Genomic DNA, 21,994 nt, shown 5'->3' with positions numbered 1-21,994 from the left:
TGGGTGCATCTGAGGAAAGGAACATCCTTAGAAACCAAGAGACAAGAGGCAAAGGTCAGGGCCAAGTGCTTGAGGTCAGGCACGGGGAACATGGAGGAGAGTTAGAGTCCTGATGTGGACAGAAGGATGGGTGGGTGGGACATTGGGGTCTCTCTAGAGGTGACCCCCCCATGCATAAGAAGATGGATGTGGGTGGGCACATGCGGCCAGGAGTGGAGGCAGGAGGAGTGATGAGCACCTCATGTCTGAGGGACTTGGACAACAAACCATGGTCATTATGAATCATAATTCAGAGACTTCCACTACTTCACATGGCCTCCCTGTCCCGGTAGTATCACTTATGGCTTTGGACTAATGTAATGATTTTCCCAGTTCAGTAATAGGAAGGGATCAATCCCTAATAGAGACAATATGTTCATCCACCCACAACCTAGGGGTGTGTAAGGTGAGAGATACAGCAGCTGATTTCTGGTCTTTGTGGAACTTGAGATCTAATCAGAAAAACTCAGTCGGTGAACACGATAATGAAAGGCTGTTTATGATAAATATCAGGAAACTACCTTTGCCTTTTAACCATCTACTTTACTGACTAACCATTTTTTGTTCTAGTCTGACTGAGATAACTAGTTAAGTGAAGGAACCAGTGTTCTCACAGTTTTTCAGGCTTTGAAAAGTGCAGTGTAGGGCACACGCTCAGAAATTGATGAGCCTGGTCTAAATCCTGGCTTTGTCCGTTCCTGGCTTTGAGACTCTAGGCAAATCACTTAAACTTGCCAAGACTTTGTCTCTAGTTGCATCAAATGGTGGCTGGAGCACGCACACACCTCACAGGGCTTTGTGTGGGTGACAATAAGCATGAGTGCCACGTGTGCCCAGCCTATACCTGCTCTCAATCAAAGTGAGCTAGACTAGTTATTATACTCATACTCACAAATTTTACAGGAGTCATCATTCCCCGGTGCTCCCCAAGTTCCCTTCCGCTACAGTATTGAAGGGCAGTCGTGGACAATCTCCTCCTCCTACGCCATGACCTCTGTCCTGTCATTGCCATAGTTACTCACGCTCTGGCCTCCTTCTTTTGTCCCTCATCCATCTCTCCTCAGGTCAAACAGAAACAAGGAAACAGCATATTCCTTCATGTGGAAGGAATTTAAAAACCATTTTTTCACTCTGTGAATTTATAGATGAGGAAACTGAAGTTCAGGGGTAGTAATGTGTTTGCCCAGTAATCAGTGGGGCCCATGCTCCCTGGGGCAGCACCGAGGTGGTACCGGGAACTGCCACAGTTGTGGGCCTTCGGTGGCTGCTGGTGTTCCTGTGCGAGTGGGTTGAAGTACTGCATCTCTCCACAGGGACCCCTTTCTTCCATGGCTCAGGACACTCCCCTGGGTCGAGTCAAGAGGAAAACTGTCTGGTAAGCATTTGGCTCACTCTCAGAACTGAGGATGAAACTCCTTACAGTCAGATGATATTTTTTTCCTTTAAGTCTTCTGAGGTTTTGATAATTTCATTCTCTCTGAGGCTGGATTTTAAAGAGAATCTCCTTACCCACCTGCTGCCCCACTGTCCACTTCCCAGTGTGGCCTATGCCTCAGGACCCTGACCTGCCGCCTGTGAGCATGGCCAGCGTCCGCTGCAAGCTGGCCCGCTACTTGGAGGACCTGGAGGATGTGGACATGAAGAAATTCAAGATGCACTTAGAAGACTACCCTCCTCAGAAGGGCTGCACGGCCCTCCCTCGGGGTCAGACAGAGAAAGCAGATCACGTGGACCTAGCCACCTTGATGATAGATTTCAATGGGGAGGAGAAGGCATGGGCCATGGCGGTGTGGATTTTTGCTGCAATCAACAGGAGAGACCTTTACGAGAAAGCTAAGAGGGATGAGCCAGAGTGGGGTGAGTGGAAGGAAGACAGTATTTTTTGAAAGTTGTGATAAGAGACACATAACAAAATTTACCATCTTAACCATATTTAAATGTATGTTTCAGCAGTGTTAAGCACATTCATGTTGTTGTGCAATCCATCTCCAGAACTCTTTTTCATCTTGCAAAACTCTGTCCCATTAAACAACAATTCTTCATTTCCCTCCCCAAGCCCCTGGCAACTACCACTTTCTGTCTCTACGAACTTGACCACTCTAGGTACCTCTTATAGGTGGAATCATACAGGATTTGCCTTTTAGTGGTGACTGGTTCATTTCACTTAGTATAATGTCCTTCAGCTTCATCCATGTTGTCACATATGACAGGATTTCATTCTTTTTTAAGGCATAATAATATTCCATGCTATGTATAGACCACATTTTGTTTATCCATTCATTCATCAATCGACATTCAGATTGCTCCTCACTTTGCATTATAGTGAATAATGCTGCTGTGCATATGGGTGTACAAATCTCTTCTAGACCTTGCTTTTAGTTCTTTTGGGGATATGTTCAGAAGTGGAATTGCTGAGTTATATGGCAATTCTATGTTTAATGTTTTGGGGAACGGTCATACCGTTTTCCGTAGTGGTTGCACCATTTTACACTCCCACCAACAGTGCACAAGTGTTCTAATTTCTCCATATCATTGCCAACACTTATTTTGTTTTCTTTTTATAGAGCCATCCTAATGGATGTGAGATGGTATCTCATTGTGGTTTTTGTTTGCATTTCCCTACTGACTGGAGATATTGAGTATCTTTTCATGTGCTTATTGGTTGTTTATCTTTGAAGAAATGTCTATTCAAGTCCTTTTCCCATGTTTTATTTGAGTTGTTTATTTTTTGTTGTTGACTTATAAGAGCTCTTTGTATATCCTGAATATTAACCCCCTATCAAATATATGATTTGCAAATGTTTTCTCCCATTCCATGGGTTGCTGTTTTCCTCTGTTAATGGTATCCTTTGATGCTTCATAGTTGGCATGTTTTTTGTTTGTTTGTTTGTTTTTTTAAGAATACTGCAAAATGGCGGAGCTGGCATTCTTGTCAGAATTTTCTGTTTTTATTTTATTTTTAATTTTTTAAAAGATTTTTAATGGGGGGTTGGGGGATGGGAACAGTGCTGGGGAATTGGGGGAAGGGGAGCAGACAAGTTGCTGTCGTTTTCTTCAGTCTAGTTGTGGAGGACGTTGCTTCACTGGCCCAAGTTGTCACCATCATTGCGCTCTTCCCAGGCGAGGCAGATCAGTCGCTGGCTTCTGGATGGCCGCTCACGGCGGCTGCTGGCCGCTCACGCTGGCTGCTGGCTACACACGGTAGCCCATGGCAACCCACCTGCTGTCGCCGGTGACTCAAGGCAGCCCAGCTCCAGGTTGAGCTGTTGTTCAGCATCTTAGCTATGGAGGGCAGTGTCACTGGCCCTCATATGTGGGATCTGAACCGGGGCCCTCTGGCGTCCCAAGCCAGCTCTTAACCAATGCGCAACTCAGCTGGCCCCATAATTGGCATGTTTGCTTTCTAATTATTTCTTTTATTACTTGGGTCTCTTCCTCTTTCTTCCTCTCATGATAATGCTATGAGAAGACGGAAGAAAGCAGTTCGCTTTTTTCTAACTCGTTTAGGAACCCAAGTCAGGGCTCATACACCCCTGGAAACCTTCCCTAATCAGTTCCACCTTATCCAAATCTCTCTTGTGCCTGAAACTTTCTCCAAGTCTCCAACCTGCATGGTCAACAAGCTCGAGACTCTGCTTCCTATGGCTCATGGGGCAATGTCTCTCCTTGTAGAACTGTGTGGGATGTGTGGAAAGCGTTTCCTGTGGCCATTGCTTTGGGTATGGAGGTGGTCAGAGAAATTCTCTTCATGCCTGAGGACACGGTGGGTGTGAGGTCCTTCCCTCTGGTTGGTGTTCTGAACAAGGGAAGGGCACATGAAGGCTCAGAGGAATGTGGAAAACCATAGGTGATGATGTTGAGCTAGTGGAAAGGAGGGATAGAAAAGAACCAGCCAACTGGGAGAGGCACGGCTGGGTGGCGCAGCAATGTGGGTGTGACAAGGAAGAGAAAGTAATATGGGGTCATGAGGAGGGGAGCACAACAGTGGGTGTGCTAAACAAACTGTGTATAAGAATGCAATTATAATTATATCAGTACTTACATACTTAGTAACCAACTTAAAGTATCATAATCATAGTTGCAGAAGTATTTTGCTAAACACTTTTTGTGGATTTTGTTCATTCCTCATAAGATGCCCATGAGGCAAGCACTTCCAATTGAATTTTCAATTTCATTGTACTAAGTGCAATAAGCCAGTAACAGAAACACACATGCTGTATAGTTCCATTTATAAGAGGTCCCTCGAGTCGTCAAATTTGCAGAGACAGAAAGTGATAGCTGCCAGGGGCTACAGAGAGAGAGGAATGCATAATTGTCATTTAGTGGACATAGCTTTTCAGTTATACAAGATGAAAAAGAATTCTGGAGATTGGTTGCCCAAAAATGGAAAGTGAGCCTGGAAGTCCTTGTTGCCTGTGGCTACATCCTCTTCACGGCCAAGTCCAGGACTCAGCACCAGGTGTGCCTTTGGTTGAAGCCTGGCTGGTAACCACAGGGGCATCTTGGCTTCAACAGCTGGGCTTTGAAGTGGAAGAATTATAACCAGGTTTAGAAGTTTTGTTTTTTGTTTGTTTGTTTGTTTTTTGGGGGGAGGGGAATAGTGCTCTGGCTAAGGTTAGGCTTTTGGTAAAAATTAAGTCGTGGTTTTGATTTGTTACTGTTTGGATTTTGTTTTGTGATCTGAAGCATTTGCATTCAGGTGAAGAGGACCCCTCCTTGGAATCATTCGTCTCGCTGTCAGGTCCCTGCCCTCTGAAGTTGTCAGTACCATGTATTTCCCCTGGTTCCTCACTCTTGTTCAACTGAGTCTAAATTTCTTCTAGGAAATGCCTCTTTGGGCATTTACTGACTGTTTATTGTAGATCTGTGATTCTCAAGTGTGGATGCAAGTTGGAGCTTTTAAAATATAATGGTGCCTGGGCCCCATCTCAGGCGGGTTGAAAAAGAATCACGGGGTGGAATCCTGGAATTGGTGTTTTTAAAGCTTCGTAGGTGAATCTAAAGTCAACCAGGATTCAGCACCACAGACTTAGACATAAATCAGATTGGTAATTCTCACTCTTGAAGACACAGAATATGGGTAAGAAGAATTCTGGGAGTTTGGGGGTTGGGGGAGGATCCTGCCAGCCGTGACCATCTTGGGAGTACTAGGGATCACCGGGATGGCTTCAATGCCAGAGCACGGCAGGAACTGACAGACATAAAGGAGAAGACAAGCCCACCTGCCACATGTTTGCTGGTTATTTCTGGGCCTGGGAGAGAGATTCTGAGACTGCATTCGGTGGGGGCATAATGCTCAGAGGGTGGATCAATGCCTCTGTCTTGAAATTAGGAGCACAGGAACACCTCCGACAGAATGTGTGCTTGCCCACCAGTCGGGTGTGTCTCTGAGCTGTGTTTTGGTTTGGGAGATGTCCAGGCAGGTGCCTTTGACCTGTGCCAGGTGTTGGGTGTCAATTATACTCCCTTAGTCAGGAGTCCTGGCTTTTGACACTTTGTATCTTTTTCCTTTTATTTTCAGATAATGTACATGTTTCTGTGGAATGCCGGGAAGAAAGCCTCGAAGAGGAGTGGATGGGTTTATTGGGGTACCTTTCCAGAATCTCTATTTGTAAAAAAAAGGAAGGTAAGCATGGGGGTGGTGCTTTCAACTGGGTTTGGAGACTCAGTTTGGAGGCACAGGGAGGCTGGGAGAGTGGGAGGCTGGCCTTTCTATGTGCTCCTGCTCCTTGGGTGCAAAGGCCTGTCTCAGGAAATCCACAATTGCTGAAGCCACGGGCACATGAGCACCTGGCTCTCTGCAGTCCTCAAACTGAGGGGAGGCCATGGCATGTTTCGGGTTTTAAAAGGCACAGGCTGTAGACTACCTAGAAGAGTAAGAGTGAATAAGAAGGATTTTCTGCCCAGGGGCAGTGCATAGGCACTTTGCTGTTCTGTTCAACTGTGGATAGGAAGATTTTGACACTCCAGATTTTCTGGAGCCTTCCCTACCCAAGTAGTGGAGAGGAGCTTCACTTCCCATTTCTTAGTTCCTGTCACCACTCCCTACGGGACAGTAGGTCCCTGTTGATAGCTCAACCTAGGTGGGTGTGCTCAGGGTTCTCTCAAAATTAAGCTTTCTGTCTGTGCTGCAGATTACTGTACAAAATACAGAAAACATGTGAGAAGCAGATTCCAGTGCATTAAAGACAGGAATGCCCGTCTGGGTGAGAGTGTGAACCTCAACAAGCGCTATACCAGGCTGCGTCTTGTCAAGGAATACCAGAGCCAGCAGGACAGAGAGCACGAGCTCCTGGCCATCGGCAGGTCTTCTGCCAAGACGCGGGACAGCTCTGTGAGTTCCATGAACTTGGACTTGCTGTTTGAGCCCGAGGACCCACACTCTGAGCCTGTGCACACGGTGGTGCTCCAGGGGTCAGCGGGCATTGGGAAAACAATACTGGCCCGGAAGATCATGTTGGACTGGGCGTCGGAGAAGCTTTACAAGGACAGGTTCGACTACTTGTTCTATATCCATTGTCGGGAGGTGAGCCTCGGGACGCAGAGGAGCCTGGGGGACCTGATGGTCAGCTGCTGCCCTGACCCAAACCCACCCATACACAAGATTGTGAGAAGGCCTTCCAGGATCCTCTTCCTCATGGACGGCTTCGATGAGCTGCAAGGCGCCTTCGATGAGCACATGGAAGCACTCTGCACTGACTGGCGGAAGGTGGAGCGGGGAGACATTCTCCTGAGCAGCCTCATCAGAAAGAGGCTGCTTCCAGAGGCTTCCCTGCTCATCACCACGAGACCCGTGGCCCTGGAGAAGCTGCAGCACTTGCTGGACCGTCCGCGACATGTGGAGGTCCTGGGTTTCTCAGAGGCGAAGAAGAAGGAATATTTCTTTAAGTATTTCTCAGATGAGCAGCAAGCCAGGGAAGCCATCAGACTGACTCAGGAGAACGAGGTCCTCTTCACCATGTGCTTCATCCCCCTGGTCTGCTGGATCGTGTGCACGGGGCTCAAACAGCAGATGGACAGTGGCAAGAGTCTTGCTCAGACGTCCAAGACCACCACTGCGGTGTACATCTTCTTCCTCTCCAGTTTGCTGCATTCGCAGGGAGGGAGCCAGAAGCACCATGTCTCTGCCAACCTCCGGGGTCTCTGCTCATTGGCCGCAGATGGAATCTGGAACCAGAAAATCCTGTTTGAGGAGAGTGACCTCAGGAACCATGGCCTGCAGAAGGCAGATGTGTCTGCTTTCCTGAGGGTGAACCTATTCCAAAAGGAAGTGGACTGTGAGACATTCTACAACTTCATCCACATGACTTTCCAGGAGTTCTTTGCTGCCATGTACTACCTGCTGGAAGAGGAGGAACAGCAGGGCATGAAGAATATGCCAGGGGGTCGTTTGGAGCTTCCCAAACGAGATGTGACGGTCCTTCTTGAAAACTACGGCAAATTTGAAAAGGGGTATCTGATTTTTGTTGTTCGTTTCCTCTTTGGGCTTATAAACCAGGAGAGGACCTCATACTTGGAGAAAAAACTCAGTTGTAAGATCTCTCAGCAAATCAGGCTGGAGCTGCTGAAGTGGATTGAAGCCAAGACCAAGGCCAAGACGCTGCAGACCCAGCCCAGTCAGCTGGAGCTGTTCTATTGCTTGTATGAGATGCAGGAGGAGGACTTTGTGCAAAGGGCCATGGGCCACTTCCCCAAAATCAAGATCAATCTCTCCACCAGAATGGACCATGTGGTTTCTTCTTTTTGTATCCAGAACTATCGCAGTGTGGAGTCACTTTCTCTGAGGCTGCTCCTTTACTCACCCAAGGAGGACGAGGAGGAGGAGGATGTTGGACACTGTCTTATGGGCCAGTGTGACCCTCCAGGTCCTCACACTGTCCCTTCTCATCGGTAAGGAGGTCGACCTCATGCAGGTGGTAGCACATCTCCCCCTGCAACCTCCTCTTCTAGCCACCTTTCTCTTGGCAGTGTTCCTTCTCCCCTCTTCTCAACTGTCTTTAAAATGCAGTTGGCATGGCTATGCAGTAATGCTACCACCCCCTATTTATAGCAGACCCCCTCACTGGCAGAGGTTGACTAGTAGAAGAAGGATATATGGACAAGTGGGATGAGAAAAAAAGCCAACAAAGCAATAAGCAAATGTTTGATGGATGCCAGCTCAGCATAAGATCTTCTGTGGGTTGGACAACTGAGTGAACACATTTATAAACTCAGATCGCTTGTAATCTACTTGGGGCTCTAGTGTGTTATTAATCCTTAAGGGGCAAAATGACCCCAGTGACTGACCCAGGATCACAGAAGACAGAGGGACCTTAGTGCTGAATGCTGGGGGGAAGTTTGTCAGAGGAGTAAAGCAGGAGCTGCTTTGTGGGACTGGTGGGACTTGGGCAGTGGGGTCTGGTAAAGACAAGTCGTGAATGTAATCTGAGGAAGAGTGTATGTAGCAGATGGCAGGAAGGACACGGCTTCATTGGGGCAACGATAATGAAGGGAAATTGAGGAAAAGAGGGCTGGAAAGGAGAGCATGCTCCTGGGCCCCATGATGTGTTTGCAATCAGGCTGTCGCCAGCAGCACCCTGGTCAGTCGGGGTGTGTTCACACACTTGCTGGGGGCTGGGAGCCAGCTGCCATGTCAGGACAGTGCAGCGGTTGAGTTCCCTGACTTCTGAAGTCCCTGCATGGGAACAGCCACAACTACAGAGGTGGGAAGGCGGCCGCTCTTTGAATGCTTGGGTTTAACCTCTGTAGAAAACACTAGACATGGGACAGAAATTAGGAGAAAGAAGGCTAGGCCCTTCCATGGGCAGTGATGAGTTCTAACTCCAGTGATGAGTTCTAACTCCGTCTCTGCCTCGATACCAGCACTAGCACAACTTTCTGTTTATTGTTTGGTCATCAAGGACCACCTGCTGGGGCTTCAGTGGTGGCCGCGACCCAGGTCCTGCCCACAGTGACTTGGGGACAGCCAGGAAGCACAGACACATGGGGAAGATGGGCTACACTAGCAGACTGAGCCTGAGGCACATGGGGCAGGGGGTTGGGGGGGAAGCCAATGGCTAGCCAGGTCCTGCAGGTAGGGCAGGGGGAAGCCAGACAAGAAGCAGCCAGTGCAGAGGGCAGGGGTGGGAAAACAGGACAATTGTCCATGATGACAGGACAGCTAGAAAGAAGATGGGATAGAAGGAGTGAGAGAAGGAGGTAGACCTGCTCACTGGAGCCCTAAAAGTGAAGCCGACAAATGAGAGACCCCACTGAGATCCCACAGCTGTGAGGAAGGCTCACAGAGACTGAGACAGACTGCAGATGGCAGCTTCCTTTCTCTAAGGGGAGGCACTTGAGTTGTGTGTTCTAGAACCTTTTCAGGATCAGTGGCTTGGGCGTCCACCCAGTGCCTGTTAGAAATGCAGAATCACCCCTGGACCTGCGGGGTCCTAATCTGTTTTCACAAGAGCTGCACATTGGAGTCACCTGGAAGTGTTAGAAATATCCATGTGCCCAGTCCCCCCTCAGAGTCTAACGTTATTCCCAGGCTGTGGCCTGGCCTAGGGATTTTTGAGAGCAATGTGAGAACTGATTGCTTTACCTCTTGGCAGAATGTCCAGGCCATGGGAGGGACAGTTGACCAATGGTTGAGGGAGGGGCCAGTCACAGGCTCACACTTCTTCCATATGTGGTATGCAAAGAGTTTTTTCAAGGCTCCCCAGCCCTTTTCATTCCTCGGTGGACAATCTTCGGTTCTGAGACTCTTCTTCATCCCTGGGAGGCCTTTGTCTCAATTGGTGCCAGCCATGCTAGGTCCCTACCATCAGTTCATTGTTCTGACACACTGACTTTCTTCTCTCCCTCTTCCTTCTATCCATTTCTAGATTGGTGAACTGTGATCTCACTCCTGCCTTCTGCTGGGGTCTCCTCTCTGTCCTGAGCACTAACCAGAGTCTCACTGAATTAAACCTCAGTGACAATAATCTGGGGGACACAGGGATGGAGGTGTTATGTGAAATGCTCCAGAGTCCTGGCTGTAACATTCAGAGATTGTGGTAAGAACCTGTGTGTGTGTGTGTGTGTGTGTGTGTGTGTGTGTGTGTGTGTGTGTGTGAGAGAGAGAGAGAGAGAGAGAGACAGAGAGAGAGACAGAGACAGAGAGAGAGAGAGAGAGAGAATAAGCACTAGCACTGGAGGAAGATCTCAGGCACCAGATTAGTGGTTTATGATTCTCCCAGGGTGGCCATAACAAACACCACAGCCTGGGGGTCTTAGACGACAGATACCCATTTTCTCACAGTCCTGGAAGCTGGATGTCCAAAATGAAGGTATCTGCGAGGCTGGCTTTTTCACAGGCCATCTTCTCCCTGTGTCCTCACATGGTCATCTCTCTGTGTATCTGTCCTGATCTCTTCTTATAAGGACACCAGTCATATTGGACCAGGGCCCACCCTAATGACTTCATTTTTACCTTATTCACTTCTTTAAAGGCTCCATTTCCAAATACAGACACATTCTGAGGTCTTAGTGGTTAAGGCTTCAACGTATGAATGTTTTGAGGGGGCACAGTTCTTCCCATAGCAAGTGGGAAGGCAGAATAGATCAGAGGCCAGTTGCTTGAGAGTATCAAATGGGGAAGAATGAGGAGGAACTGAAAATAAGTAATTTGTTGGTGGTATGACAAAAAGAGCATGGCCTTCAATATCTTCCATTTCCTCATTGGCCATGTTCATAGAATCTGAGAGTTTCACAAATACAACAATGGCTACTTGGGCTGGAACATTTTGTATAAATTGAATTGTCACAGGGAAACTCCTGTAGCCTGATTATAGATGTGCTTGTTCTGAGCCCACATGTGAATCAGTGTCACATGCCCTGAGTTGAGCACACGGTGGTCTGAGCCATCCTTCCAGCCCTCTTCCATCACACGTCTGCATTTTTGACAAGCTACACAGCCAGTGTTAAAGCCCACCACTCTAAGAGGTTTTCCTACCTCTGTCTTTCTCATCATACCCACCCCTGTCACTTTTACCTACTGCACAAGTCGTTGTCCACTTTCCTCATCGTTACTCCACCAGCCTGGGTCCCACAACCCCAATCACTTGCCTGGATATTCCAGTGGACTCCAAGACCATCAGTTTCCAGAACAGGATTTGTGCTTGTCTTGACATTGTCTCTACACTGTCTGGATAAGTGCCTCAGTACATTTTGAGCACAGTTAGTGCTCAAAAATACATATTGAAGGAATATTGGCTGTTTGGTCTCTCTGCATCTGCTTTAGCCACTCACCAACCATTCTCCATATGGAAGTCAGAGGACTATTTAGAAAATTTTTTGATCATGCCATTTCACGTGCTTAAATGCTTTGCTCTTTTGATAAATTACAAATCCTCTTCTGGACTTCAAGGTTCTGGATGGTTTTGGCACTTCAAATGCCCTTCACCTTCATCCCATACCACTCTTCCCATTGCCTCATGGGATTCCAGAGAGTGAGACACAAACAGGGAGTTGTGGGTGATGATGAGATGCTTGGCAGGTCAACAGAGAGTTAGCTGTATGTTGCTTCTAGCTGGTGTGAAGATGGGGCAGAAAGGATGGTGGTCCCAAAAGCTCTAGGACATATGAACTATTGGCCTGGAAAGGAGCTGGGATGTTGTTCTTGTTCCTATGGCAGTGGCAAATTGTTGTTAATGAGGTGTGTGTGTGTGTGTGTGTGTGTGTGTGTGTGTGTGTAAAACAAATCAAGAATCAGATGATTATTATCCTAAGCGAAATATATCAGACAGAAAAAGTCGAGAACTGTATGATTTCACTGATGTGTGGGATATAAAACTGAAAACAACAAAGGAACAAGACAAACAAATAAATAAACAAAACTCATAGACACAGACAATAGTTTAGTGGTTACCAGAGGGTAAGGGGGGGTAGTGGATGAGGGTAAAAGGGATCAAATATATGGTGATGAAAGGAGAAGTGATTCTGGGTGGTGAACACAAAATGTGATATATAGATGATGTATTACAGAATTGTACACTTGAAACCTATGTAACTTTACTAACAATTGTCACCCCAATAAACTTTAATTTAAAAAAATCAGATGGCGGTCTGGGGTTGAATCATTAAGTGGAATAGCAGGGATGAGGTTGGCAAAGAGAAGGAGATGGGTCCAAGTACGGAGAGCACAGTGTACAACTGAGGGAGTTTCAGCTGTTAGGAACATGTGGCCAAGAGGTGGAACCCATAGTTTCAATCCCCTTTTCATTTACAGAAGAGGGATGTGCTGTTTGCACATTTGTGAGTTGACCCCTGTTTATGGACGATGTTCACTGACTGGAGCTCAACAGTTTTGGTCTCAGCTGTGAGCTTGTGAGCTAACGTCCCTCTATGTCCTGGGTTGTATTGAGGAATTCTGATAAGATGACACTTTCACAAAAACTTCATGATTTTCCTTTTGTAACATGAGAAAAAGTGCCTCTGTTCAGGCTGAAACCCAGCACAGACCAGAAGGCAGTCCCAGAAGGCAGCATGTTCTGATGCTTTCTGCTTCTGCTTGGCATGAAGGTTGAGGCGCTGTTGCCTTTCCCATCACTGCTGCTTCACCATCTCCTCGGCCCTGAGCAGCAACCAGACACTGGTGGAACTGGACCTGAGCCACAATGCCCTGGCAGACAGCGGAGTCAGACTTCTGTGTGTGGGACTGAGGCATGCGTTCTGCAACCTGCAGAAGCTCTGGTGAGTCAGAACTAATGTCCTTCAGGAAGCATGAGCTGTGGCTGCAGTGGGCCCTGATGGCCTGGAGTGTTTGTGTGAGGATGGTCTTGGCTGCTCAGGCATTCCCCGTGTTACCTTGAAGTGTTTGTCAGTAATCCAGATGGTCAGTGTTTGCTGTGGGAAAAGCCACACCGTGTTGCCTTTAAGACTAGCTGTGAACCTAAAACCAGTGCCATGCAGTGCCCCAGAAGAGTCTTGGGGCTTCATGACAAACCTGGACTCCACACTGAATAAGAAAATGGTGCTAAAAAAAAAAAGCAGACATGGTATTCTGTGCAGCCCTTTGCTGAATGCTTTTGGGACACTTGAATTTTGAAGAAGAGAAGAAAGTACTTGAAAATAGTAGGGCCAATTTACACCCATTAGGATGGTTATTATAAAACAATACAAAACAGACAAGAATTGTTGAGAACAGAGAAATTGAAGCCATCATGCATTGCTGGTGGCAATGTAAAATGGAAAGCGTGTCAGTTTCTCACAAAAATTAAACACAGAACTACCATATGATCCAGCAATTCAAGTTCTTATTAACAATAACCAAAAGCTGGAAACAACCCAAGTATCTATCAGTGGAGAAATGGGTTAAAAAATGTGGTATATGCACACGCACAGCCTTAAAATGAATTCTGACACATGTGGCAACATGGGTGAATTTTGAGGACATTATACCAAGTAAAATAAGCCAGACAGAAAGGGACAAATTGTGCATGACCCACTTATATGAATGCAGTTCCTAGAGTAGTCAAGTTCATAGAGACAGAAAGTAGAAGAGTGGTCCCAGGGTCTGGGGGATGGGAATGGGGAGTTAGTATTTAATGGGGACAGAGTGTCAGTTTGGGATGATGAGGAAGTTATGGAAATGGATGGTGGTGATGGCTGCACAATAATGTAAATGTGTTTTATGCCACTGAATGCACACCTAAAAATGGTTTCACTGTAAATTTTATGTTGTGTATTTTCACCACAGTAAAATTAAATGAGCTGAGAGGCTGTAGTATTGGCATCAGCTTAGAAGGTGTTTGCATGATGTTACACAATCAGAAAAGGAAATAGAAAGCTAATATAGAGCTTGGATGCACTCTTTTCATGTGGGGACTGACCTGGAGGCGGTGACAGGGCCAGTGCTTCCTTGACTCACCACAGAGAGGGCGAGAGAGCTGTGGTGACATTCTGCCATCTCTGTGGAAGGTTGGCCAATTGTGGCCTCACGTCGGTGTGCTGTGTGGATCTCGCATCCGTCCTGAGCACCAGCCAGTCCCTGACCAGACTCTACTTGGGGGAAAATGCCCTGGGAGATGCAGGAGTTGGAATTTTATGTGAAAAAGCAAAGCATCCGCAGTGTAACCTGCAGAAACTGGGGTAAGTCCTCATGGGTGTCTCAGCAGAAAAGCAACTTGTCTTCAGGGCTGCATTATTTGGAAAATGTGGGTAGGACTACTCTAAAAAAGAATAATCAGATGGAGTTGAGGGTGGGGAACAAAGGAGATGACATCTGAAGGGCTTTGAAGCTACCACCTACTGCTGACAAATCATTTTTCACTACTGAGTTGGAACTTCTGAGTCGAAAGAAACAGGAGAAACTCTTTCTCCCGATTTCTCATTGAACAAAAACACTTGTTTCTAAGACATTCACGCAGAAAGTCACCTGTTTTATGTGTGAACACTTCTGAGCCAGTCCGTCATTGCTGCACGACGTGGCCACCACAGTGGGAAAGAGTTTTTATCTTTCTTTGGCACTTTCTTTGGTTTCTGTGCATTGGTCCTCGTCCTGCTGTTGAGAGCTCCACCGAGGGATGCTGCTCTCAGTCTCCAGAGAAAACACACACCCTAGGTCTTTTCATCTCTTGCCTGGGTGTTGCTAAGTTCTCAGTTAGGACTGGCTTAGTTCCTTCACCTATTTACCCACGTTGTCCTATGGAAGGGCTGATCTGTCAATGTCCCCACTTGTGCAGTGCCCAGGCCTGAACCCCATTCCCCTAAAAATGAGTGCTGGTGCTTCCACCTTCTGCGGCAAGCACTCTACTGTCACTGCTGGAGCCTGTGACTTTCTTACATTTTTTGGCAGTCACATCAGATCATGAGTTCATGCTGGAATTTTGCAGTAAATAATAATAAAAATTCCAGGTGTCTTCTAACCCCAACAACCAATTCTCTTCAGATACGAGCTGGATGTCTTACACGTCAATTCAGTTTTGACATCAACTACCCAGAGTTAGCACAGACCCCACACGTTAAAGGCTCAGTCCTCCAAGACTGCCCTCTCCCTACCAATATCAGATGCTAATTGTAAATGGTGAGTCCCCGGGTTATTCACACTTCTTTCTGACTTGGCTACAAATGAGGGTCCCTATAACCCCCTCCTCCCTCCTCAGGTTTGAAAATTTGCTAGAATGGCTCACAGCAATCGGGGAAATTGTTATTACATGTATGCTTATTATAAAGGATATTATAATGAATACAAACCAACAGCCAGATGAAGAGACATAGGATGATACCCAGAAGGGTCCAGAGCACAGGAACTTCTGTCTGCATGGAGCTGGGATGTTCCACCCTGCGGCCACCATCCCAGAAAATCTTCAAATCTTTGTTCAGGAGATTTTATAGTGCTTAATTTCCAGTCTTCCTCCCTGCTCATTACTGGAGGTTTTGGGTGAGGCTGAAAATTCCAACTCTCTGATCACTTGGACTTTTTGGAGACCAACCCCATGCTGAAGCTATCTAAGTCACTTCCATAGCATAAACTCAGGAGTGATCAAAAGGGGCTCCTTTGAATAGCAAAAGGTGGTCCTATCACTCAGGAAATTCCAGGGGTTTTAGGAACTCTATTCCTCCACAGCTGACAGTCCTATGAAAGCTCCCTTGTGGGTAACTAACTGCTTTTCTCTTGCTGCTTTTAACATTCTCTTTTTGTCTTTAACCTTTGGCATTTGATTATGATGTATCTTGGTGTGGGCCTGTTTGGGTTCATCTTGTTTGGGACTCTCTTCACTTCCTGGGCTTGTATGTCTAATTCCTTTGCTAGGTTAGGGAATTTTTTTGTCGTTATTTCTTCAAATAGGTTTTCAATTCCTTGCTTTTCTGCTTCTCCTTTTGGCACCCCTATAATGTGAATGTAGGTACATTTGATGTTGTCACAGAGGCCCCTTACACTATCTTGATTTTTTTAATATTTTTTTTCTTTTTGCTGTTCTGATTGGATATTTTCCAAGTTGCTGATCTGCTCCTTTGCTTCATCTAATCTACTGTTTTTTTTTCTTTTTTCTTTGTTTTTTTTTTTTTTTAGTTGAGTCACCCTGCCACCTGTTGGCAGCTTAGTGGCAGCTCAACCCGGGCTGAGACTCAAACTGCTGTTGCTCAGAGCTTACACTCCTGAGTGAGATCTTAACCAACTGAGCCACTTGGCCAGCCCCTAATCTACTGTTGATTTCCTCTAATGTATTCCTTTTTTTTTTTTTTAAAGATTTTTATTGGGGAGTTAGGGGAGGATAACAGTATTGGGGAATCGGGGAAGGGGAACAGATAAGTTGCTGTCCTTTTTTTCTTCAGTCTAGTTGTAGAGGACATTGCTTCACTGGCCCATGTTGGTATTGTGATCATTGCGTTCTTCCCAGCTGAGGCAAATCGGTCGCTGGCCATTGGATGGCCATTCACAATGGCTCATGGCAGCTCACACTGGCTGCCAGTGACTCACAGCAGCCCAGCTCCAGGTCGAGCTGTTGTTCACCATCTTAACTGTAGGAAGTGCAGGGTCACTGGCCCATGTGGAATCCAAACCGGCTGCCCTGCTGCTCAGAGCTCGCACTCCCAAGCCAACTCTTAACCAACGCACCACTAGGCCGGCCCTCTATCTCCATTTTTATGTTTCCTATCTGTTTGTTGAAGTTTTCCCTGAGATCACTGTGCATCCTTATAACCAGTGTTTGGAACTCTGCATCTGGTAGATTGCTATTGCTTGTGTCCATTTTGTCTAGCTCTTTTTTGGAGCTTTGTTCTGTTCTTTCATTTTGGATACATTTTTTTGTCTCCCCATTTTGGCTGCCTTCCTGTGTTTGTTTCTATGTATTAGGTAGTGCTGCTATGTCTTCTAGTCTTAGTGGAGTGGCCTTATGTAAAATAGTAGGTGTTCTGTGGTGATCAGTGGCACAATCTTCTTGGTCACTTGAGCCACACACTCCAGGTGTGTCCCTTGTGTGGGTTGTGTGTGCCCTCCTCTTATGGCTGAGCCTTGGTTGCTCTTTGCACATCAGTGGGAGGGATTGACCCTCAGCCTCATTGGTTGTGAGGACTGGCCATGACTACAGTAAAGGGGTTGTGGTGCAGGGGTTAACCCTATAGAGCAGGATCTGTCTCAGCAGGGCTCTGGTTCCTGCCCAACCTGCCCCTTGGGTGTGTTGTTCTTGGATGCTCCAGCTTGTTTCGAAGCCCCAGGACCAACTTGGAGAGGATCTGCTGAAGGTCAAGTGCAGCCGCAGCCCATGCCTCACCTGGGGCCACCCGCCAGGAGCCACAAAGAAATCTGCAAATGGCTGCTGCCCATGCTGTGCTTGGAAGTGCCTTGAGAGGCCAAGCTGCAAACCAAGTCCAGCTGTCACTAGTGCTGGGCTTAGGGCTGCTCAGCCAGAGGTACAGGACTTGCTCAAGCCAGATGCTGCTTGTCTGGTTTCTGTGAACCTTTGAGAGACCATAAGAAAGTCTGCAGCATGAGCTAAGGCATGAGGGTTATATGAAAAAGCCACTGGAAACAGCTTGGATGTGCCCAAAAGTTGGGTGGGGCGGGATCTGGAATCACCAGGATGTGGTGAAGGAATGCCATTAGCCAGCTTGATGGAGACTGAGATATGGCAGCCACCTGGGTCGGCATGCCAGGAAGGGGGAGGGCTCAACAAAATAGCAATGGCCTGTTCAGATTGTCCATTTCTTCTTGTGTGAGTTTTGGCAGATTTTGTCATTCAAGCATTGTTCTATTTTTGTCTAGATTATAAAATTTGTGGACACAGAATTGTCTCTAGGATTTCTCTATTATCTTTTTAATATTCTTGGTATCAATAGAGATTTTCCTTCTTTCATTTCTGATATTAGTAGTTTGTTTTCTCTCTCTCTCTTTGTTTGCCTGGATAGAGGTTTATCAATTTTTATTGATCTTTTCAGTAAACCAGCATTTGTATTCATTGATTTTCTCTATTAATTTTCTGTTTTCAATTTCATTGGTTTATTCTCTAATTATCATTATTTTCTTTTTTTCTGCTTACTTTAGATTTAACCTGCTCTCCTTTTTCTAGATTTCTAGGGTGGGAGCTTAGATGATTGACTTTAGGTTTTTAAAGAAAAAAAATTTTTGTATTGGGAAATTAGGGGTGGGGAACAGTGTTGGGGAATTGGGGAAAGGGACCAGCCAAGTTGTTGTTCTTCAATCTTTGTTGTGGAAAGCGCCAGTCACCATCTGGCTTCCCGTTGGCAGCTCGTGGCCTCTAAGCTCAAGGTGCTGTGTTCAATCTTAGTTGCGGGTGGGTGTAGCCCACCACTGAACAGACAGTCTTGTTGTTAGGAGCATGTGCTCTCACTAGCTGAGCCAACAGCTCAGCTGCAGCTCAGCTCAGACGCAGCTCACTGGCCGGTGTGGGAATCCAACCAGCAATCTGTTTCTCAGAGCTAGCACTTAACCAACTGAACCACTCGGCTGGTCCTTCATTGTCTTTTTGTTTGCATGATTTCTGAGGAGAAGTCAGATGTAATTCTTTTTTTTTTTAAAGGGAAGCCTTGCCTCCCCCACCCCTTTTTTTCTTAACTTTATTGGGGAACAGTGTGTTTTTCTCAGGCCCATCAGCTCCAAGTAGTCAAGTTTTTCTCCTTCGATGTTAGTACACAGCTCAGCTCCTTGTACAGTCACTGTTTATTTTTCAATCTAGCTGTGCGGGACATAGCCCACCATTCCATGCGGGAGTTGAACAGACAAACTTGTTAAGAGCATGCACTTTAACCAACTGAGCCATCCGGCCACCCACTGGCAGCTAAGCGGCAGCTCAGCTCACGTCATTTTGTGGAGGGTGCAGCTCACTGGCCTATGTGGGAATCGAATTGGCAACCCTGTTGCTCAGAGCTTGCGCTCTAACCAACTGAGCCACTCTGCCACCCCAGGTGTAATTCTTTTTTTTTTTTTTTAAAGATTTCATTGGGGAATTGGGAGAAGGGAACAGTGTTGGGGAGTTGGGGAAGGGGAACAGACAAGTTGCTGTCCTTTTGTTCATCAGTCTAGTTGTGGACAACATCACTTCACTGGCCCATGTTGGTATTGTGATCATTGTGCTCTTCCCGGGTGAGGCAGTCACTTACCGGCCATTGGATGGCCGCTTACGGCCACTCACACTGGCTGCTGGCTATTCACAGTAGCTTATGGCAGCCCACTGGCATCCCACTGCAGCCTATGCTGTCCCCGGCGACTCATGGGAGCCCAGCTCCAGGTCGAGCTGTTGTTCACCATCTTCGCTGTAGAGGGTGCAGCGTCACTGGCCCTAATATGGGATCTGAACCAGGGCCCTGCTGCTCAGAGCTGGAGTCCCAAGCCAACTCTTAACCAACGTGCCACTCGGCTGGCTCCCAGATGTAATTCTTATATTTGCTCCTCAATAGATGAAGTATTATTTTTTTCATCTGGCTTCTCTTAGGATTTTTCCTTTATATTTGATTCTCTGTATTCTGAAAATTATATGCTTACCTGTATCGCTTGTTTGTTTGTTTGCTTGTTTTTTTCCATTTTGTCCTATTTGGTCTTCTCTGAGTTTTCTGGATCTATGGTTTGGAGTCTAGTATTAATTAATTTGGGGGAAATTCTTGTCATTATTGTTTTACATATTTCCTCTGTTCCTTTCTCTCTTTCTTTTTCTTCTGGAATTCTCATTATGTGTATGCTATACTCATACAACAACTTTTATAGTTATTCCACAGTTCTTGGATATTCTGTTCTTTTTCTTTTTTTTTTTTGTCTCTCTCTTTTTTTCTGTTCACTTTTCAGTTGTGGAGGGTTCCATTGAAATCCTCAAGCACAGAGATTTTCTTTTCTTAGTCATTTCTAATCTACTAATAACCCCATAAAAGGCATTCTTTATCTCTGTTATAGTAATTTTGATCTCTAGCGTTTGTTTTGTTTTTTCTTAGAATTTCCATCTCTGCTTATATTTCCCATCTTTCTTGCATGCTGTCTGCTTTATACATTAGAGCCCTTAGTGTATTAATAATATTTGTTTTTAATTCCTGGTCTGATAGTTTTAAGATTCCTGCAATATCTGAGCCTGGCTCTGATGTTTTGTCTATTCAAACTCTGATTTTTGCCTTTTAAAATGTTTTGTAATTTTTTTCTTGGTAGCTAGACATGCATTACCGGGTAAAGACAATGACTGTAATAAGGTGTTTGGTACTGTCACGGTGAGGTATGGGGGTGGGAGACGTTCTATATTCTTATGATTAGGTCTCAGTCCTTAGTGTGCCTGTGCCTCTGGACTGTGGCTTCTCAGTGCTTTTCCAGTGCTCCTCAGTGTTTTCCTTTCCCCTTAGATGAAACAGGATGGCCAAAGTGCGCTGGGGCTGAGCATTTCCCTTCCCTAAGGTCATTTAGGCTCTGCTAGTATCCCAATAGGTTGGGCTTTGAATAACTAGCTTCTCCTGCAAACAACCTGTTAATATCACTTTGTGAGGTATATAAATGTATAATCACGATGTTGTTTTGTACACCTGAAGCCAATAAAAAAATAAATAAAAACAACAATGAACACAACAAAAAGCCCAGGATACCCTGGTGTACTTTAAAATGGTTCCTTTCCCTCCCCCAGCTAAAAACGCAAATGGTGTTTTCTCTGATATTTACTGTGAACATGGTGGATCTCCTGGAGGTAAAACTTACAGAGGTGTGGGGGCCCCTATGACTGGGTTCCCCTGGTGTTTTATCTTTCTGACTTGTCCACACTGAGCCTCCAGCTGGTCATCAGTCACAGGTCAGGTTTCCCCACCTGGGCACTGGTTCCCACAATGGGATCAGCCATGGGCTTCTGATCTAAGAAGTTGTGATTCTCTGTATTCGCCTCTCTGTCTCTCCGACTTGGGGGCAGCAGATTGCCCTGTGACCATACTCCTCTTATGGATCTAAGAATGGTTGCTGATTTGTCAGATTGTTCAGCTTTTAACTTGTCAAAAATGGGTGATGGCTTCTAAGCTTCCTATGTGTTGGACTGGAAACTGGAAGTCCTGCCTGTGAGTTTTTTATTACAAAAGTAAGACATTCTCAGTGCAAAAATATCAAATAACATAGATACACAAAGTAAGACGTGACAACTCCTTCTCAGCCCACTTCGGAGAGAACCATTCACAACAGGCTGATGAGCAAACTTCTGGACAGTTTGTTTTACATACTCATTTAAACATCCACCTCTCTGTCTGTCTATCCAACCACCCTCTTGCTATACTCTGTGTTTTGGTTTTCTGGGGCTAACCAACTATCACAAAAGGACTGGCTTAAACAACAGACATTTATTTTGGTATTTTTCAGTTTTATTGAGAAATAATTGACATACAGTGCTGTATAATTTTAAGGTGAACAGCATAATGACTAGACTTACATATATTGTGAAATGATTACCACCATAAATTTAGTTAACATCTATTACCTCATATAGTTACAAAAAATGTTTTTTTCTTTAATGAGAACTTTTAGGATTTACTTTCTCAACTTTCAAATATATCACACAGCAGTGTAAATTATAGTCATCACGGTGTACAATCACGTCCCTAGTACTTATTTATCTTACAACTGGAGGTTTGTGACTTTGACCACTTTCGTTCAATTTCCCCACTCCCCACCCCCATGCACATCTCTGTTAATCACAAATTGGATCATATTTTCTATTCTACGAATTTGGTTTAAGTTTTTTTTTTGTTTTCTTTTTTTAATTTCACATATTAGTAAGATCAAACAGTATTTGTCTTTCTCTGTCTGACTTAGTTCACTTAGCATAATGCCCTCAAGGTCCATTCATGTTGTCGCCAATGACATGATTTTCTTCTTTTTTAAAAAAAATGACTGAGTAGTATTCCATTGTGTGTGTGTGTGTGTGTGTGTGTGTGTGTGTGTGTGCACGTGTGCGTGTGTGTGTGTATGTGTATCAGGTCTTCTTCATACATTCATCTATTGATGGAAACTTAGGTTGTTTCCAGG

At 45.7% G+C, this 21,994-nt stretch overlaps 1 protein-coding gene across 2 annotated transcripts in view; it reads left to right on the top strand.

The window, feature by feature from the left end:
• NLRP3 (NLR family pyrin domain containing 3) overlaps positions 1 to 21,994 on the top strand; it is a 52,627-nt gene that overhangs the window by 335 nt on the left and 30,298 nt on the right. The window contains exons 2-8 of one of the 2 annotated variants that reach the window (XM_019633723.1): positions 1,353 to 1,414; positions 1,522 to 1,896; positions 5,561 to 5,665; positions 6,174 to 7,929; positions 9,906 to 10,076; positions 12,583 to 12,753; positions 13,981 to 14,151. In XM_019633723.1, the coding sequence (XP_019489268.1) occupies positions 1,587 to 1,896; positions 5,561 to 5,665; positions 6,174 to 7,929; positions 9,906 to 10,076; positions 12,583 to 12,753; positions 13,981 to 14,151 (2,684 nt within the window). In that variant the 5' untranslated portion in view covers positions 1,353 to 1,414; positions 1,522 to 1,586. Of the gene's footprint in view, positions 1 to 1,352; positions 1,415 to 1,521; positions 1,897 to 5,560; positions 5,666 to 6,173; positions 7,930 to 9,905; positions 10,077 to 12,582; positions 12,754 to 13,980; positions 14,152 to 21,994 lie in introns of those variants that run through there. The other variant, XM_019633722.1, reaches the window with a different exon arrangement.

This window comes from Hipposideros armiger, unplaced genomic scaffold (genome assembly GCF_001890085.2).
Source record: "Hipposideros armiger isolate ML-2016 unplaced genomic scaffold, ASM189008v1 scaffold_1388, whole genome shotgun sequence".
NCBI lineage: Eukaryota > Metazoa > Chordata > Mammalia > Chiroptera > Hipposideridae > Hipposideros > Hipposideros armiger.
Note: the sequence above shows the minus strand (reverse complement) of the source record. Positions and strands in the feature narration are given on the sequence as shown.